Source organism: Ovis aries, chromosome 16 (genome assembly GCF_016772045.2).
Source record: "Ovis aries strain OAR_USU_Benz2616 breed Rambouillet chromosome 16, ARS-UI_Ramb_v3.0, whole genome shotgun sequence".
Taxonomy (NCBI): Eukaryota; Metazoa; Chordata; class Mammalia; order Artiodactyla; family Bovidae; genus Ovis; species Ovis aries.
The window spans coordinates 18,769,484-18,788,436 of record NC_056069.1 but is presented as its reverse complement, the minus strand read 5'-3'; the positions used below and the strand labels follow the sequence as shown (position 1 = coordinate 18,788,436).

At 40.2% G+C, this 18,953-nt stretch overlaps 1 protein-coding gene across 1 annotated transcript in view; it reads right to left on the bottom strand.

Annotated features, from left to right (window-relative positions):
- DEPDC1B (DEP domain containing 1B) overlaps positions 1 to 18,953 on the bottom strand; it is a 100,587-nt gene that overhangs the window by 49,474 nt on the left and 32,160 nt on the right. The window contains exons 3-4 of the mRNA XM_027980059.3: positions 8,666 to 8,801; positions 4,609 to 4,736 (exon numbers count right to left, since the gene is read on the bottom strand). Coding sequence (XP_027835860.2) covers positions 4,609 to 4,736; positions 8,666 to 8,801 — 264 coding nt within the window. The remainder of the gene's footprint in view (positions 1 to 4,608; positions 4,737 to 8,665; positions 8,802 to 18,953) is intronic.

Here is an 18,953-nt window from a genome sequence, read left to right as displayed (position 1 = left end):
AGATGGACCTTTGTTGGCAAAGTAATGTCTCTGCTTCTGAATATGCTATCTAGGTTGGTCATAACTTTCCTTCCAAGGAGTAAGCATCTTTAAATTTCATGGCTGGAGTCACCATCTGCAGTGATTTTGGAGCCCAGAAAAATAAAGTGTGACACTGTTTCCACTGTTTCCCCATCTATTTGCCATGAAGTGATGGGACCAGATGCCATGATCTTCGTTTTCTGAATGTGGAGCTTTAAGCCAACTTTTTCACTCTCCTCTTTCACGTTCATCAAGAGGCTCTTTGGTTCTTCTTCACTTTCTGCCATAAGGATGGTGTCATCTGCATATCTGAGGTTATTGATATTTCTCCCAGCAATCTTGATTCCAGCTTGTGCTTATTCCAGCCCAGCGTTTCTCATGATGTACTCTGCATAGAAGTTAAATAAGCAGGGTGACAATATACAGCCTTGACGTACTCCTTTTCCTATTTGGAACCAGTTTTGTTGTTCCATGTCCAGTTCGAACTGTTGCTTCCTGACCTGCATATAGGTTTCTCAAGAGGCAGGTCAGGCGTTCTGGTATTCGCATCTCTTTCAGAATTTTCCACAGTTTATTGTGATCCACACAGTCAAAGGCTTTGGCATAGTCAATAAAGCAGAAATAGATGTTTTTCTGGAACTCTCTTGCTTTTTCCATGATCCAGCAGAAGTTGGCAATTTGATCTCTGGTTCGTCTGCCTTTTCTAAACCCAGCTTGAAATCAGGAAGTTCACGGTTCACATATTGCTGAAGCCTGGCTTGGAGAATTTTGAGCATTACTTTACTAGCATGTGAGATGAGTGCAATTGTGCGGTAGTTTGAGCATTCTTTGGCATTGCCTTTCTTTGGGATTAGAATGAAAACTGACCTTTTCCAGTCCTGTGGCCACTACTGAGTTTTCCAAATGTGCTGGCATATTGAGTACAGCACTTTCACAGCATCATCTTTCAGGATCTGAAATAGCTCAACTGGAATTCCACCACCTCCACTAGCTTTGTTCATAGTGATGCTTCCTAAGGCCCACTTGACTTCACATTCCAGGATGTCTGGCTCTAGATGAGTGATCACACCGTCATGATTATCTGGGTCGTGAAGATCTTTTTGTACAGTTCCTCTGTGTATTTTTGCCACCTCTTCTTAATATCTTCTGCTTCTGTTAGGCCCATACCATTTCTGTTCTTTATCGAGCCCATCTTTGCATGAAATGTTCCCTTGGTATCTCTAATTTTCTTGAAGAGATCTCTAGTCTTTCCCATTCTGTTGTTTTCCTCTATTTCTTTGCACTGATCGCTGAAGAAGGCTTTCTTATCCCTTCTTGCTATTCTTTGGAACTCTGCATTCAGATGCTTATATCTTTCCTTTTCTCCTTTGTTTTTCACCTCTGTTCTTTTCACAGCTATTTGTAAGGCCTCCCCAGACAGTCATTTTGCTTTTTTGCATTTCTTTTCCACGGGGATGGTCTTGATCCCTATCTCCTGTACAATATCACAAACCTCTGTCCATAGTTCATCAGGCACTCTATCTATCAGATCTAGTCCCTTAAATCTATTTCTCACTTCTACTGTATAATCATTTAGTTACCTAGTATATACCATATATCTAGAAGACCAAATTTTCCATTATATATTTCATTAAGCTTAAGATTTCAGTGTAACTAAAAAGTTTAAAAACTTTACAAAACTAATTATTAGAGGAATGCAAATCATAACAAGTCACCACCTCACACTAGTCAGAATGACCATCATCAAAAAGTTTACAAATAATAAATGCTATGGAGGGTGTGGAGAAAAGGGAACTTTCCTCTACTGTAAATGGGAATGTAAATTGGCACAGTCACTATGGAAAACAGGGTGTAAGTTCCTTAAAAAACTGAAAATAGTTACCATATGATCCAGCAATCCCACTCCTGGGCTTATATCCAGATTAGATGAAAACTCGATTTCAAAAAGATATATGCACCCCAAGGTTCACTGCAGCAATATTTACAATAGCCAAGACACGGAAGTAACCTCAGTGTCCATCGACACATGAATGGATAAGGACATGGTACATATACGCAAGGGAATATTACTCAGCCATAAGGAAGAAAAAAAATACAGACATTTGCAGCAACATGGATAGACCTATAGACCATTACACTAACAGAAGTGAGACAGAGAAAAATAATTACCTGATATCACTTACATGTGGAATCTAAAAAAATAATACAAATCAACTTATTTACAAAACAGAAATAGACTCACAGACATAGAAACAAACTTATGGTTACCAAAGTATAAAGGTAACTTCCAGAAAGTTAGAGATACCAAGGGAACATTTCATACAAAGATGGGCTCAATAAAAGACAGAAGTGGCATGCACCTAACAGAAGCAGAAGATATTAAGAAGAGGTGGCAAGAACACACAGAACGGTACAAAAAAGATCGTCACAACCAAGACAATCACAATGGTGTGATCACTCACACTCATCTAGAGCCAGACATCCTGGAATGTGAAGTCAAGTGGGCCTTAGGAAGCATCACTACAAACAAAGCTAGTGGAGGTGATGGAATTCCAGTTGAGCTATTTCAGATCGTAAAAGATGATGCTGTGAAAGTGCTGCATTCAATATGTCAGCCAATTTGGAAAACTCAGCAGTCAATTTGGAAAACTCCAGTTCTGGGCACAGGACTGGAAAAGGTCAGTTTCTATTTCAATCCCAAAGAAAGGCAATGCCAAAGAATGCTCAAACTACCACACAAGTACAAATCTCTGGTGGTTCAGAGGTTAAAGCATCTGCCTATAACGTGGGAGATCTGGGTTCGATTCCTCGGTTGGGAAGAAATGGCAACCCACTCCAGTATTCTTGCTCGGAGAATCCCATGGACGGAGGAGCCTGGTGGGCTACAGTCCACTGGGTCACAAAGAGTCGGACACAACTGAGCGACTTCACTTTCACACACAAGTAAAGTAATGCTCAAAATTCTCCAAGCCAGGCTTCAGCAATACGTGAACCATGAACTCCCAGATGTACAAGCTGGTTTTAGGAAAGGCAGAGGAACCAGAGATCAAATTGCCAACATCCGCTGGATCATCGAAAAAGCAAGAGAGTTCCAGAAAAACATCTATTTCTGCTTTATTGACTATGCCAAATCCTTTGACTGTGTGGATCACAATAAACTGTGGAAAATTCTGAAAGAGATGGGAATACAGACCCCCTGACCTGCCTCTTGAGAAACCTATATGCAGGTCAGGAAGCAACAGTTAGAACTGGACATGGAACAACAAGACTGGTTCCAAATAGGAAAAGGAGTACGTCAGGGCTGTATATTGTCACCCTGCTTATTTAACTTCTATGCAGAGTACATCATGAGAAATGCTGGACTGGAGGAAGCACAAGCTGGAATCAAGATTGCTGGGAGAAATATCAATAACCTCAGATATGCAGATGACACCATCCTTATGGCAGAAAGTGAAGAAGAACCAAAGAGCCTCTTGATGAACGTGAAAGAGGAGAATGAAAAAGTTGGCTTAAAGCTCCACATTCAGAAAACGAAGATCATGGTATCCGGTCCCATCACTTCATGGCAAATAGATGGGGAAACAGAGGAAATAGTGGCTGACTTTATTTTTTTGGGCTCCAAAATCACTGCAGATGGTGACTGCAGCCATGAAATTAAAAGACGCTTAGTCCTTGAAAGGAAAGTTATAACCAACCTAGACAGCATATTCAAAAGCAGAGACATCACTTTGTCAACAAAAGTCCATCTAGTCAAGGCTATGGTTTTCCAGTAGTCATATATGGACTTGAATGTTGGACTATAAAGAAAGCTGAGCACCGAAGAACTGATGCTTTTGACCTGTGGTGTTGGAGAAGACTCTTGAGAGTCCCTTGGACTACAAGGAGATCCAACCAGTCCATCCTAAAGGAGTGCTTATTGGAAGGACTGATGCTGAAGCTGAAACTGGGTGTTCATTGGAAGGACTGATGTTGAAGCTGAAACTGCAATACTTTGGCCACCTGATGCGAAGAGCTGACTCATTGGAACAGACCCCAATGCTGGGAAAGATTGAGGGCAGGAGGAGAAGTGGTCGACAGAGGATGAGATGGTTGGTTGGCTTCACTGACTCAATGGACATGGGTTTGGGCAGACTCTGGCAGTTGGTGATGGACAGGGAGGCCTGGCGTGCTGCGGTTCATGGGGTCACAAAGAGTCAGACACAACTGAGCAACTGAACTGAACTGAACTGAACTGATAATGGAAAAGAATCTGAAGTTGTACACCTGAAACTAACACAATATTCTAAATCAACTACAGTTAAATTTTTAAAAATAAAAATATTTAACCAATAGATATTTTTGGTCGTGTGGGCAAAAGAAAAAAAGAAAAGAACTTTTAAAGTTCTATTTTTAATTAGTATATAAATAATAATAGAAAATTTCCTGAATTCAGTTAAGGTCTGCTTGCTAGGCAGGATAGGTACAAATAACGCACTCAAAAGTTGAGATTTTTATACAGTTTCAGAAAATTAAGTATGCAGAGAGTAGCAGAGAAGCAAAACAGAAAAAAACAATATTAAAGTTCTCATTAATAGCACATGCACGTACTATGATAATGTCATCGACTTCCAAATCTCTTCCACATTGGCCTCTGTCAGCTGTCTGCGGTGGACAAGACGGCAAGTCGGCACCTCTCCAATAGCAATACTGTGACGCTTATACCACATCTCAGGATTCTAATTGGGGGTGAGGGTAGCGGGGAAAGACAGAAAGAGAGAACAAACATTTCAGTAGACAGTGGTATGATTTTATAAAAACATCTTTGATTCGGTTCTTTTTAAACTTGATTTAAATAATCATTTTAAATATAAACTAACTTTCTTTGCATGGACTACAGAGTAATAAAGCATAACTCATAAAGATCAGATCAGATCATAAATGAATAGTAAAGAATTGCCAAAGAATTACAGCAATAAGCATGACATTAGCTATTTTCTCCTGTGGGAGTGCCAACTAACCAGTGAAGTAGCAGTGATAAAATTTCATTATTTCAAAATTAACTTGAGGAATATCAATCCAAATTCACACACTATTCAAATTAAGTGCCTGCTTACAATAACATTAAAGTCTATTACTTTCTAGAACTCTTTAGAAAAAAAAAAAAAGAAAGAAAAGATCAAGTCAATACAATGTTAGATAGCAGTCCTGAGATCTTAGACATCTGAAGAAGGCAGGAAAAACAAGAGCTCTATAAGGACATCTGGATATGACCAGGAAGAAAAACTAAAGTCCAAAGAGGTTAAGTAATTTAACCTCTCAAACTCACACTGCTTTAACACTTCAATATGCTTAGCATCTCCCTTCTCACATTTAGGCTACTAGACAGAAGTCTTAAAACTCCCTTTCGGTAATCACAGAGAGGAACATTTGAACTCTTAAAGGCAAAACATGTAAGAAGTCATCTACAAAGTGCTTTTTTATAAAAGGTTGGAGAGCTGTTCTTTGATATGGTTTGGGGTTTCCTTTTGAGAACTACTGAATTGCAAAAGAAACTTGAAGATCATGCGGATTTGTACTTTTTTTAAACTATCTAAATTAGGTGTTCTCTTTTGAAGGTAGGAAGGTCAGTTGTTGCATTTGCCTAGCAAATTCACTTCCAAAAGTTATCTTAAACAAACATTCAATTATTTATCTGTAAAGATACTGCTAATTAAATTGTTTACACATAGAACGAAAAAGTTGAAAACATGGTATAATACATATCTAACCGTTAAGGATTAGATAAATAAACTATAGTACTTTACAGACAAGAGGCAGATATTAAAAATGATACTGAATGTTTAATAACATTAAAAAATGGACACATACACTGTTCTAAGTGAAGAATATAGGCAACCAAAACAGCACAGCATGATCTCATTACAGTGCTAAAAACACGCATAGCAGTGGGAGCTCAACGTGTCTATGTGCCACCCCAGACAGATAGATATCCTTGCTGGGCAGGACAGGTGTGCCCCCACAGCAGGGCATGGTACCCCACAGCCTGCACTAGGGGGTCATGTCCCCCCTACCCCCACAAAGCCTCATAACCAAGAGAATTTCATGTTGATGAAGCAGCAGGCCATGGGGGGTAAGGTCTACAGCCAGCCCCCCAACATGCGCTCCCCACAGGGCTCCCTCCTGGGCCTCCTGCCCCAGCAGAACCTCATGATTTCCCACCACCTGCGGCAGCGCAGTGTGTCTTTGGACAACCAGATGGGCTACATCCCGGCGCCGGGTGGCATGACCAACCATCCCTTCTAGCAGGCCCCGTGAGGGGCTGGACCTGGGGCCAAATTGCAAATATGACAACATTTTAAAAAATGCATAGGAAAAAAATAAAAGAGTTAATATTAATTCTCTCTGGATGATATTATGAGTAATTTTTTTCTTTTGTCTCTATGAACAACTCTATTAATAACAGCAATAGCAATTAACAGTTTTCCAAAGCCTGTGTATCAGGCACCCTTGTAAACACACTATAGATATGACGTCGCTTGAGTCTTATTACCATCTTACCCAAGGCGGGTGTTATCATCCCGTTCTCACCAAAAAGAAAACTCAGACACAGACACAGCAAGTGAAACAGAGAAACAAGCTTGCATAGCTAATAAACGAAAAACCAAGATTCAAACCCAGCAGTCTGTCTCCAGAGCTCACTCTCTACCTGCTGCCTATCAGTAAACACAAGAAACTGTTTTATTTGCTGCACTTCATCTTATTTTATATAATGGCTGGGCAAGAGAGGATAGGACAGAACAAAAACAAAACAACAAGAAAAGTGGAGGCAGGGATAGAAAGAGGGAAAGTAAGATTAAAAAAAAGGAAGACAAACCCAAGTCCTTTAAGAAAGATGGACTGTTTCTCTGTTGACTACTAACATCATCAGTCTAGCGACTGCATTGAGGCCCAACTGAGGAAACAGATCCTACTCTGCCATTTCACAAGAAGCAGAGCCCAAGCATTAGAGGAGCTGGAACAAGTGAGGGGCTCAAACCTCCACCACTTAATTTAAGGTTAAGGCAAGAAAAGACAAGAGCAAGGTTATCAGAAATACACAGATAATCAGGGACATGACAAGCTATGGGGGGGACAGGGGATGGATCAGAGTCACTGGCAGATGACTTCAGGATTGCTGAAAAGGAGAGACTGAAAACAGATGAGAGAAGAGAGAAGACACTGTCTTCTTCGTTGGTGCATGAAAGTGACTAATGAGCAGCTGGTCTTCCTAGAGGTTCACAGAACCAGAAAGAACAGAAAAGCAAAGTTATCATATTGATGATATATATACACATTAGTTTAATATGGGGTTCTACCTGTTTTGTACAAACACCACTAGATGATCTTACAATGAAAAAACATCTGCTGAGTAACCACTCTACTGACTGGGGTCATGTTAGGTGTTTAAATACAAATGTTTTTTTAAAAAATTAACCTGATTTCATGGAGCTTATATTTTAATTTTCTCAATCTCAAGCTTAATTAACTTCTCCTCATTAGTAATGAATTAAATGATCCTCAAATACCCTTTGCGCTCACTCTTTCAGAGTAGTCCCACTGTTTCCTAATCACCTATCACTGTATGAGCTCTTCTGGAGGAAAAACTGTATCACATTCAACTGCATCTGTAGAACCTGGCACAGTGCATGGCACACAGCAAACACTCAGTAAGTGTTCGTTGAATGAATGATTTAACAACTTTCAAATATGACCTCTCATCTAACTTCCAGGCCCATTACCTCCATCTGCCGATTAGACATTTCCATATAATATCACCTACCTTTATCATCCAGCATAATTAAAACTACATTCATCACTGTCCCTGACAAATCTGCACGTCCATAGGGAGTCCCCATTTCTGACACTGGTCTCACTCCTGAATTATTTCTGATAAAGGCTAAGCTGCTTAATTATTCTGTCCAAACCGAGATACAATATAATCACATTCAATCTCATTGCCTAAAAATATTTATAACACACCTCTGCACATGTAGGAACTGGACATCTAGTCCTATAAGACTAAATTAACTTAAAACATGGTTGTTAGTACAATTCTTAAAAAAAAATTGCCTACAGAAGTTTTTGTCTACATTTTATTTTTTAGCATTATCTGAATCTTAGTAGTTTTCTATTGGGGATATTTCAAGAGAAAAGTACTCCCCAAAAAACGCAGTTTCTTCTACAGTGTGCTTAGGTTTCTCCAAACTATACCTTTGTTCATATTATCAGAGCTCGCTCCACAATTCTCCGTGTCCCAACCTTCACACTTTCAACTGGTAATAATTATAACAAAGTTCAGGAAAAGGAGACAAAAGAGGAATTGAGGAAATTACAGAATAGAAAAGAAAAGGAAATTATAAGGGAGTTTTATGAGCAACCTGCTCAGTCTAAATGTATGAAAACGGCTACCACCTATTCGGTCAAAGTGTCAATGGACAAGAGTGAAAAAATGCAAAAGCCAATCTTCTTGTGCTACTCGTCTCTCAGCTACTGACAGCTAAGATCTTGTTTTAAAGTGCTTTCACACCACTATTTCCAAGGGACCAACAAAAGAAACTGGACTAAGCCTAATGGTTCACAGACTTTTTCTAGCTCTCCCGCTGCTAGTCCACATAATGGCACTTACCATCACAAGTGGCCTCACCGGGATGTTCTCTTGTGAAGTGCCTGGTGGGGGATCATCCCATTTTGGAAATTTAATAACATCCTTTTGATATGGGGGCCTCTTTGGATAAGGCTTCAGAGGTGAAGAAGGAGGAAATCTAAAAACCAAGAAGAAAATTTCTATTATTGCAGTCAGCGGGAAACAGATATTTCAACAGTAATCCCCACTTCTTGTACCCTTGAGAATTTATATAATTCCAAACTTTGGATAATCATTCATACTTAAATCATTACACACATCTAATTGTACCCAAAATATATGATTTTTTAAAAACGTTCATCCATTATGTCCATCAAATCACCTTTATGAAGAAAAAACAGGAGATGTGTCAAACATGTGACGCATTTTTAAATAAATAAATCTTGGTCGGTCACTCAATTTTCATGATTAAAGATGTTTTTAATGGAACCCTGACCCTAGAAAGAAAGTCATTTCTTTCACCCAGCTCAAAACTCTTACTTCCATCTAACTCCAGCTGAAATTTTTAGCTGGTAAGTATGTAAGTTTCCCTGGTAGCTCAGGTGGTAAAGAATTTGCCTGCAGTGTGGAAGACGTGGGTTCAGTCCCTGGGTTGGGAAGATACCCGAGAGGAGGGCATGGCAACCCACTCCAGTATTCTTGCCTGGAGAATCCCCATGAACAGAGGAGCCTACAAGCTACAGTCCACGAGGTCACAAAGAGTCAGACACGATCAAGCGACTAATCACACATGCAGGTTGAAATCACTGACAGATAAAACTTAAGAAGCAACACCTGCTGAGGAGATGAACATTAGAACAAAAATCACTTGGCCTAACATTTATTTTCATAACTATTTCTAATAAAGATTAACCCTCCTTTCCTTGAATATCTAACACCTCACACTGAGATTGAAGCTACAGTCTCAAATTTCATCTTGGAGGAGACAGAAAGCTTCCCAGTATCCTTGTGCTGTCCTTAGCCTCTCAGTCCAACCTTCTGAGACCCCTCAGACTGCAGCCTGCCAGGATCCTCTGTCCTTGGGGATTTTCCAGTCAAGAATATTGGAGTGGGTTGCCTTGCCCTCCTCCGGGTCCCAGTATCCTTATTCTGCCACTTATACCCCTTCTCTGCTTTTACCCACCCTAGGTATCATCACTCCATGGACAAATACATAGAAGTCTAAATACAATCTGACTCTCTTTAAACTGGTCTAGGGCATACCTGATAAAGAACAACAGAGGCAATTAAATACATATTTTTCTCAGAGCATCTTTTTCTGTTAGCTTGCTAGAGAAGGATATATTGTACTGCATTGAAAAAGTAACAGAAGAACTCTAGTTCTTAAAAGTTGACATAGAAATCAATAGGTAAAGACTTCTATTTTTATTTTTTATTTATGTAAGCCAAACTAAAGGCTTAAAATCTTGTCCATGATATCCATAAACTAGCAATCCAAGTAAAACATAAAGATACTATTCATAAGGCAACTGTAGAAATAAGGAAAGTTTAAATGTCTACAGTTTGCAAGGAAAGTCTCTATCAAGGTAAACCAGAAGAATTATAAATAATAAGAGTACTATGAAGAAACATTTCAAAACCAGTCACAACAGACTTCAAAAAGGATGACTAACAGAGAGCAGTTGAGTTCCATCTTCTGAAAAGAACATCTAAAAACTGCACTTTATTTGAAAAGTCAGTTTTGAGTAAGGCAAAAAATGAGATCTGGAAATCATTAAATCAAATTAAAGATAAATAAACTGAAAGCTTAAATTTTTGGTAATCAAGTTACCAAGGCAGGTATTTCCAAATGATTACAAATTATAAATTAAGTGAATCTCTAAAACTGGTGAAAGTTATTCTGCTTTGTAAGTAAAGGCTAGCTTACCACAGTCCAGTCCTATTTCTCAGAAGCCAACAATCACATCCAAAATACAGCAAGTGTGTGCACACACGTGCAGACAAACCCACACAAACTCTCACATTCATATGCATATGCGTGCATGCATGGTAAGTCGCTTCAGTAGTGCCCCAACTCTTTCCAACCCAATGGGCTGTAGCCCACCAGGCTCCTCTGTCCATGGGATTCTCCAGGCAAGAATACTGGAGTGCGTTGCCATGCCCTCCTCAAGGGGATCTTTTCAACCTAGGGATCAAAACCCTATCTCTTACGTCTCCTGCATTGGCAGGAGGGTTCTTGACCACTGGTGCCACCTGGGAAGCCCTGACATACATATAATAATTCCAGGTAATTCACAGACCACCCACCTCTCAGTCCTTTAAAAATTAAACAATCCTTACTCCCATTCCATCACTCAAATCCACTGCTTACTTCTTTTCTCCATTCCCTCACTATAGTGTGAAAAGTATGAATTTGAGTTCCAGCCTTGGCTCTCTCACAAATTGTCTGTTTGTCCTTTGGAAAGTGAGTATCTCTAAATCATAGCTTTTTCACTTTTAAATAAAGGAATTAAATTGGATTATCCATACATTTCCTCCTAGGTTCAAAATATGTTGCTTGTCTTCCCACACTCAGAAAAAAAATGATATCTTCCCTGGACCGAGGCAACCTTTCTTATGTGGAGAACTGTGACCAAAGAGATACCAGGAAGCCACCTTCTTCCCCCTGCCCTGACAAGATGAGGTCTGGGTTACGACATCTGCAGCTATTAACATCAGTAGCTGATGCAGTTACCTTCATACCTGACTGGCAATCTGGCAAGAGACAAAGTGCAGAAGAGCTCCCTCTAGTGGACTACGTGTATTTTGTGTATTCAAAGTTTTCAATTTCTAACATTTTAATCTTGTCATCTGGGGCTTGAAAACCTGTTAGAGATGATCTAATCAAATGTCACATTTTTCACTTAGGGAAATTAAGGCCCAAAAGAAGAACACAACTTATTATAAGCCTCGCAGCTAACTGGCCAAGAGAGTAAACCTTGCACAAAAGATTTGCAAACATTTTAATAAGAAAATTATAGTTTTATTAAAAGGTATCAAAGAATTAAATTGACAGAAATATCATATTAGTGAATAAGAGGATTCAATATCATAAAATCCCAATGCTCCTTATGAAGATATATAGTTATAATGAAATTCCAACCAAAATATAAGGTTTTTCATAACATATGATAAACTGATTCTAAAATTTATATGGATACACAAATGGCCAAGCATAACTAAGACATTCATTCTTAAAGATGAAAAGCAAAGTGAGGTGACTTACTCTATCAACTTTAAGCTAATTAAGATAATATGGTAGGACAATACTGGTGGTATGGACCATGATTTCTCAACTTCAGCATTATTGACATTTGGGGCTGGATGATTCTTTGCTGCGGGAGGCAGTTCTGTACATTGTATGATGCTCAGCAGTAAGCCTGGCTTCTATTCACTAGGTGCTAGTAGCACCTTCTCCCAAGTATGACAGTATTATCCCCTGCAGAATAACCCCCAGGTGAAAAGAGAGCCAAAAGGCAATCTAAAACAAATACACACGTTTATTTGTCACAGAACAGACATTACATATCAATGAAAGAGAACCAACTGTTCAATAAAAGAACTCTGATCCATTTGGTATCCATTTGGGAACAGTGAGGCTGCACCCCTGTGGCCAACATAAGCTCCAAAGATGTTTTGCAACATTACCTCCCACCTACATGCGCTTCTGCAGTGTGATCCTGCCACTTCCCTAACAAGAAGTAGAGTCGATTTGAGTTAGGGTGAGCCGTCTCTAATTACTTTGATAAAAAAGAAGACGGCAGAAGTGATAGCCGCAGTTCTAGGCACTAGCCTTTAAGCGGCCTGAAACTTTTCTTCCTGCCCCTTGGAACTCGCGCTCATCACTCACTCTTGCAAAACTCTCTTGGAAACCATTCATCATGTAAGAAATGCAACCACCCTGAGCCCAGCCCATTACCCTGTGAGATGCCTAAGCGACAGGGAAGCGGCCTGAGAAGGTGAGAGTCTGCATGAAAAGAAATTGAGGTCAAGGAGCACAGAAGTTTCAAGCTTGTGGATGGGCCTCAGCAGTACCAGCTGATGTCCAGCTAACCCCTTCCTAAAACCCACAAAATTACATAAAAATTACAATGATTGTTTTAAGCCACTAAGTTTGGGCATAGCTTTATTAAACAACAACAGATAACCAGAACAGAAATTGTGGCATCAGGGCCAGGCAGTGAGTGGAGGCCTAAAGGGTCTCAGAGATACATGTTAGTGAAGGCTGGAAAAACAACGACGGAAAAAACAACAAGTTTGTTACTGGAAGATGGAGAAAGGCCCGTGTTACACTGTTACATAAAGTTCAGTTACAACTGGCACTTTCAGTAACAAAGTAAATACAAAAGGTAGGCCTGGCTAAGGTGTCTTCCAGGATGAATAGTGAAAGTGCCAACTTATTTCTTTCAGCCTTGATAACAAGATTTAGACAGAGAAAGATAAACTAGAGAAGGAACTCTTTAGCTTTTAAGCAGAATTTACAGGAACTATAAAGGAGTCATGACTTGATGATTCAAAAGTAAAGCTATTTCCACCCCTAACGCTCCCAGCAAAAGGTTCTCAAAGTAAAAATGGCCTTACAACAAATATCAAATTCAAGCTGTTTCTAGTATAAATTATTGTCTCGGAGCAATCACAAGTGTGTGGCTATAAAACTTTCGCTATAACCTCAGAAAGATTTAGGGCAGTGCCTTATAAAGCAGCACTTTAGGAATCTTAAGAGTATTGTACCCCAGCAGACTTAATAACAGAATAGAGCCTATCTCAAAGAGATTTATGAATGTGACTTTTGTCTAATGGATTGAAGCACAATAAGATTCACAGAAATAGTACTAACAGAATCACCATTGGTTTCAATAGGCAGGTAGCTAGGTATGAGCAGAGAAACGGGGACAGAGGACAGCTGGCAGGAAATCATACACCTTAGAAACAGCAGGTGCCCATGGGCAGCCAGAGAAAAGCAGGAACCTTCAAACTGACAGGAAACCACATATTTTGGGTCATTAAGTGTCCTGGAAGCAGACAAAGAAATGTGTGGAAAGATGGGAATCTCCTGAGTCCAAACATATCCTGTTGCTCATTATGTTCCCGTCACAATAAAAGTAGACTCAGATAAGAAGTTCCCATTGTGCAGCAATGCGATGACACCCCCGATCTAAGCTGAAGTGAAAAGTCAGTGTTAGTTGCTCAGCTGTGTCCGACTCTTTGCGACTCTGGACTACAGGCCACCAGGCTCTTCTGCCCATGGACTTCTCCAAGCAAGAACACTGGAGTGGGTTGCCATTTCCTTCTCTAGGGTATCTTCCCAACCCAGGGATCAACCCTAGGTCTCCTGCATTGCAGGCAGATTCTATACTTCTAAGCCACCAGGTAAACTAAATAAGGGCAAAAATCCCTCCTCCCCTTGGGAAGATGGAGCTGGGATGAAAATCAAGTAATACAATCCCCAAATCCCTCCTTCCCCAGTAAATATTCCACCCCTTCATTTGTATGCCCCTCATAAACAACTTGCCAAAGAAACCTAGGGCAACAGCTCCATGCCTGTCTGCTTGCTCTCCCTCTGAGAGCAGGTCCTTGCATAAATAAACTCACTTTACTTGCTTAACCTCCCTGTTTTATCTCCAAATTCTTTTGAGACAAAGAAAGAACCTTAAATTCACCAGCAGCACATTCATTTGGACTAAACAATTTAAAAAAACAAAAACAAAACAAGAACTAAGAATCTCAAGCTTTTACAAGCAGGAAGCAACTTAGCTATTCTACTGTAATCATGGACCAAAATGACTCAAAATTTAGAGCTAAGAGTACAAGGGTAAGCCAGGAACCACACAGAATCCAGGAGGCAGAACTGTGACCTAATCAAGGAATAGCAGACAAGTTTCAAGTACATAAGTGCTACCTATGGGTTCAGTTCCGTTCAGTCGCTCAGTCATGTCCAACTCCTTGCGATCCCATGGACTGCAGCATGCCAGGCTTCCCTGTCCATCACCAACTCCCAGAGCTTACTCAAACTCATGTCCATCCAACCATCTCATCCTCTGTCATCCCCTTCTCCTGCCTTCAATCTTTCCCAGCATCAGGGTCTTTTCTAATGAGTCAACTCTTCACATCAGGTGGCCAAAGTACTGGAGTTTCAGCTTCAGCATCAGTCCTTCCAATGAACATCCAGGACTGATCTCCTTTAGGATGGACTGGTTAGATATTCTTGCAGTCCAAGGAACTCTCAAGAGTGTTCTCCAACACCACAGTTCAAAAGCATCAATTCTTTGGCACTCAGCTTTCTTTATAGTACAACTCTCACATCCATACATGACTAATGGAAAAACCATAGCCTTGACTAGACGGACCTTTGTTGACTTACGGGTTACTAACTGCTAAATGTGATGCCATAAAAAAATAAATTGTGAGTTTTGACGAAGGGGGTGAATGTAGTTTCAAAATAAATGTTGTTGTGGTCAGACTGTATTTTTCAAAGATGACCACAATAATATCTCCCATTCTTTATGCTTCTTCCACAGTGTGGCTTTGACACTCTCCATCAACAGGAGGAGGTTATTTTTCTCTACCCCTTTGAATGTGAGTGAGCCCCATGACTCTTTTAACAAATAGAACAGACAGAAGTGACACCGCGAACTCCAGGCATAGATCTTAGCTGCATGGCAGTTTCCTCTTCTTGCCTATTGGAAAGACTAGCTCTTGGGATGCTCATTCTTGGAATACACCTCTTAGAAGTCAACAACCACAAAAGAATAGCAACTACCCAAAGCCCATCATGCTGCAAGAAGCATAACCCATACAGAGATGCCCCAGAGGATAAAAGCTCATGTAGAAAGAGAAAGGAGCCAAGATGCACGAAGGCACCACATTTGTGAGCAGAGAAAGGAGCCATCTTGGAAGTGAATTTTCTAGCCCAACTAATGCCTTGTGGATAAGGGGCATACCACCAGCTGAGCTCTTTCTAAATTCTTGACACAAAAATCATGAGCTAAATAAAATGGTTGCTTTCAGCCACTAAAGTTTGGGATAAACTGTTTTTCAACAATAGAAAACCAGAATAACCCCAAATTTACACTATGAATAAGAATCATGGGCAAAACCATAAAATTTAGGGCACTGGGGCTTCCCTGGTAGTCCAGTGGTTAAGAATTCACCTTCCAGTGCAGGGGACGTGGGCTCGATCCCTGGTTGGGGAACTAAGACTACTGAGCCTGCATACTCTGAAGCCCTCACATCACAACTGGAGAAGCCTGCAGGCCACAGCAAAGACCTAGCACAGCCAAAAGAGAAAACCCTTAGCACACAATATAAGACAACATCTCTCGGACCTTGGGCAATAAAGGAATTCTTTTTAAGCAAGATATAAAAACCATAGGGTACAAAGAAAAAGCCTGATACATTCATTCACATCACAATTAAAAATTTTTCTGTTCATCAAGACACCATAAGGTGAAAAAATAAAAACAGGGAGATTTTGTAATCTATAAAACTGACAAAGGATTCATATCCAGAATACATTTTTTTAAACTGCTAAGGATTTATGAGAAAAAACAAAATCCTATTGGGAAGACAAAAGATATGAAGCAGGCATTTCCAGGTAGGGAATCAGGAACGATAAACAAACATGGAGTGGGGGATAAATTAGAAATGTGGGGGATAAATTAGGTTATGGGGGATAAACTACGAGTATGGGGTTAACAGAAACATACTACCATATATAAAATAGATAACAAGATTTACTGTATACCACAAGGAACTACATTCAATATCTTGAAATAATAACAGAAAAGAATTAACATATATATATATATATATATATATATATAAAAATATATGCTGCTGCTAAGTCGCTTCAGTTGTGTCCAACTCTGTGCAACCCCAGAGACGGCAGCCCACCAGGCTTCCCCGTCCCTGGAATTCTCCAGGCAAGAACACTGGAGTGGGTTGCCATTTCCTTCTCCAATGCATGAAAGTGAAAAGTGAAAGTGAAGTTGCTCAGTTGTGTCCGACCCTTAGCGACCCCATGGACTGCGGCCTACCAGGCTCCTCCGTCCATGGACTTTCCAGCCAAGAGTACTGGAGTGGGGTGCCACTGCCTTCTCCGAACATATATTTATATACATGAAACCAAATCACTTTGTTGTTGTACACCTGATACTAATACAAGATCATAAATCAACTATAATTCAATAAAAAATGACACTGAGAATCCCATGGACACAGGAGCCTGGCGGGCTATGGTCCATTGGGTAGCAAAGAGTTAGACACGACTGAAGAGACTGAGTGCAAGCACAAGCACAATCTCATTAGTAATTAAGGAAATTCAAAACAACATCACAATAAAGTGTCATTTCACTCTTAACAGACCTGCAAAAGCTAAAGTCAGTCAATAATAAATTACTTCCTGCTATGAAATAAAGGGCTTCCCTGATAGCTCAGTTGGTAAAGAATCCGCCTGCAATGCAGGAGACCCCAGTTCAATTCCTGGGTCAGGAAGATCTGCTGGAGAAGTGGATAGGCTACCCACTCCAGTATTCTTGGGCTTCCCTTGTGGCTCAGCTGGTAAAGAATCCACCTGCAACGAATGAGACTGGGGTTTGATCTCTGGGTTGGGAAGATCCCCTGGAGAAGAGAAAGGCTACCCACTCCAATATTCTGGCCTAGAGACTTTCATGGACTGTATCATGGGGTCACAAGAAGTCGGACATGACGGAGCGACTTTCACTTTCACTGAAATAAAGATTAGCATGTTCACTATGGAAAACAATTAGCATGACCTAGTAAAGCTGAACTGGCACACATGAACACAGACATATCCTGTATACTAATCCCACTGCTCAGTAGCTCCGAGTAACCTAAAGGTACACTCACACATACGCAAGCATGCATATCCACGGATGTTCACGGCAGCACTGTTGATAACAGCAAAAAACTCAAAGTAACCCAAATCTCCACTGACAGGAGAAAAAGACAGATTATAGAGAGCATACTGATATAAGAGAACATATAATACAGCTGAGGAAATTCCAAGAACTGTAATTAAGTATACCAATATGGATGAATCTCAAAACCATGAAAAACAAAACAACAAGTCAGAGAACACACACTCTTTGATATCTTTAATGTAAAGTCCAAAGCAAAGAAAAGTGTTTCGGTAACAAAAATAGTATTTAAGGAGACAAACCTAAGTGTTAAAACAATAAGCAAGCAAGTGATTAATGCAGATATCGGGATATTGAGGACCTCTCCAGAGAAGAAACTGTGGGTAATAGGTGTTTGCTTTATTATTCCTATATAAATTGTTAAAATACAGTTTATACACTCTTGCATGAAAAATGTATTTCTCAAAATTGAGGACATTCAAATAGAGCAGACCTCTCTCTAGTAGGGGGCGGGGGGCCTCCCATCGTGGCTCAGACAGTAAAGAATCTGCACACAATTCAGGAGACCTGGGTTACGTGCCCTGGGGAGATCCCCTGGAGAAGGGCACGGTTACCCACTCTATAATTCTTGCCTGGAGAATTCCATGGAGAGACGAGCCTAGCAGGCTACAGTCCATGGGGTCACAAAGAGTTGGACACAAGTGAGCAACTAACACCTTCACTTTCTAATGGGCAACATTTGCCTTTATTTTAAAAACTATAAGGAATTCCATGGCAGTCAAGTGGTTGGGATTCCCTGATTTCGCTGCCAACGGCCTGGGTTTGATCCCTGGTTGAGGAGCTGGGATTCCTGTGCAGCAGGGTCAAAAAATAAACAGTAAAACACAAACTACAAATTTAATCCCAAGATAATCATGGATTCCAAAATTATAAAGTCCCCTTAGAAATGATCTAGCACAAACTCCACATCCGTACACTGGAAACTCTGAGGCAAGGAAAGGAACTAACCACAGTTATTCATCCAACTAAGCAACCTGGGTCTCCTACTGCTGCCTCAGTCACCAAACACTAGTTGGAAAAAAGCAACTGAATAATAATCCATACCCAAATTACTATCCTTTGACAAACGTACCCTAAATAAAATAGAATTTATTACCTAATCAATCAATCAACATTCCAGGGCATCTGAACACTAAGGAAAACAATCTTTATAAATCTGATTCATAAATGGCAGGGGATGGAATGACTTAAAAGTCCTTTCCATAATACATGCTAAAAATTTTCCTTTAGCATCTGCAGAAATCTGCAGCATCCCCAGCCTTAGCAGCCTGAAGCCTCTGTATAAAAAAAACCAGCCCAGGAGTGATTATTACAGGAGCTGATCGCTCTAAGACTGCTGTTTCCCAGAAACC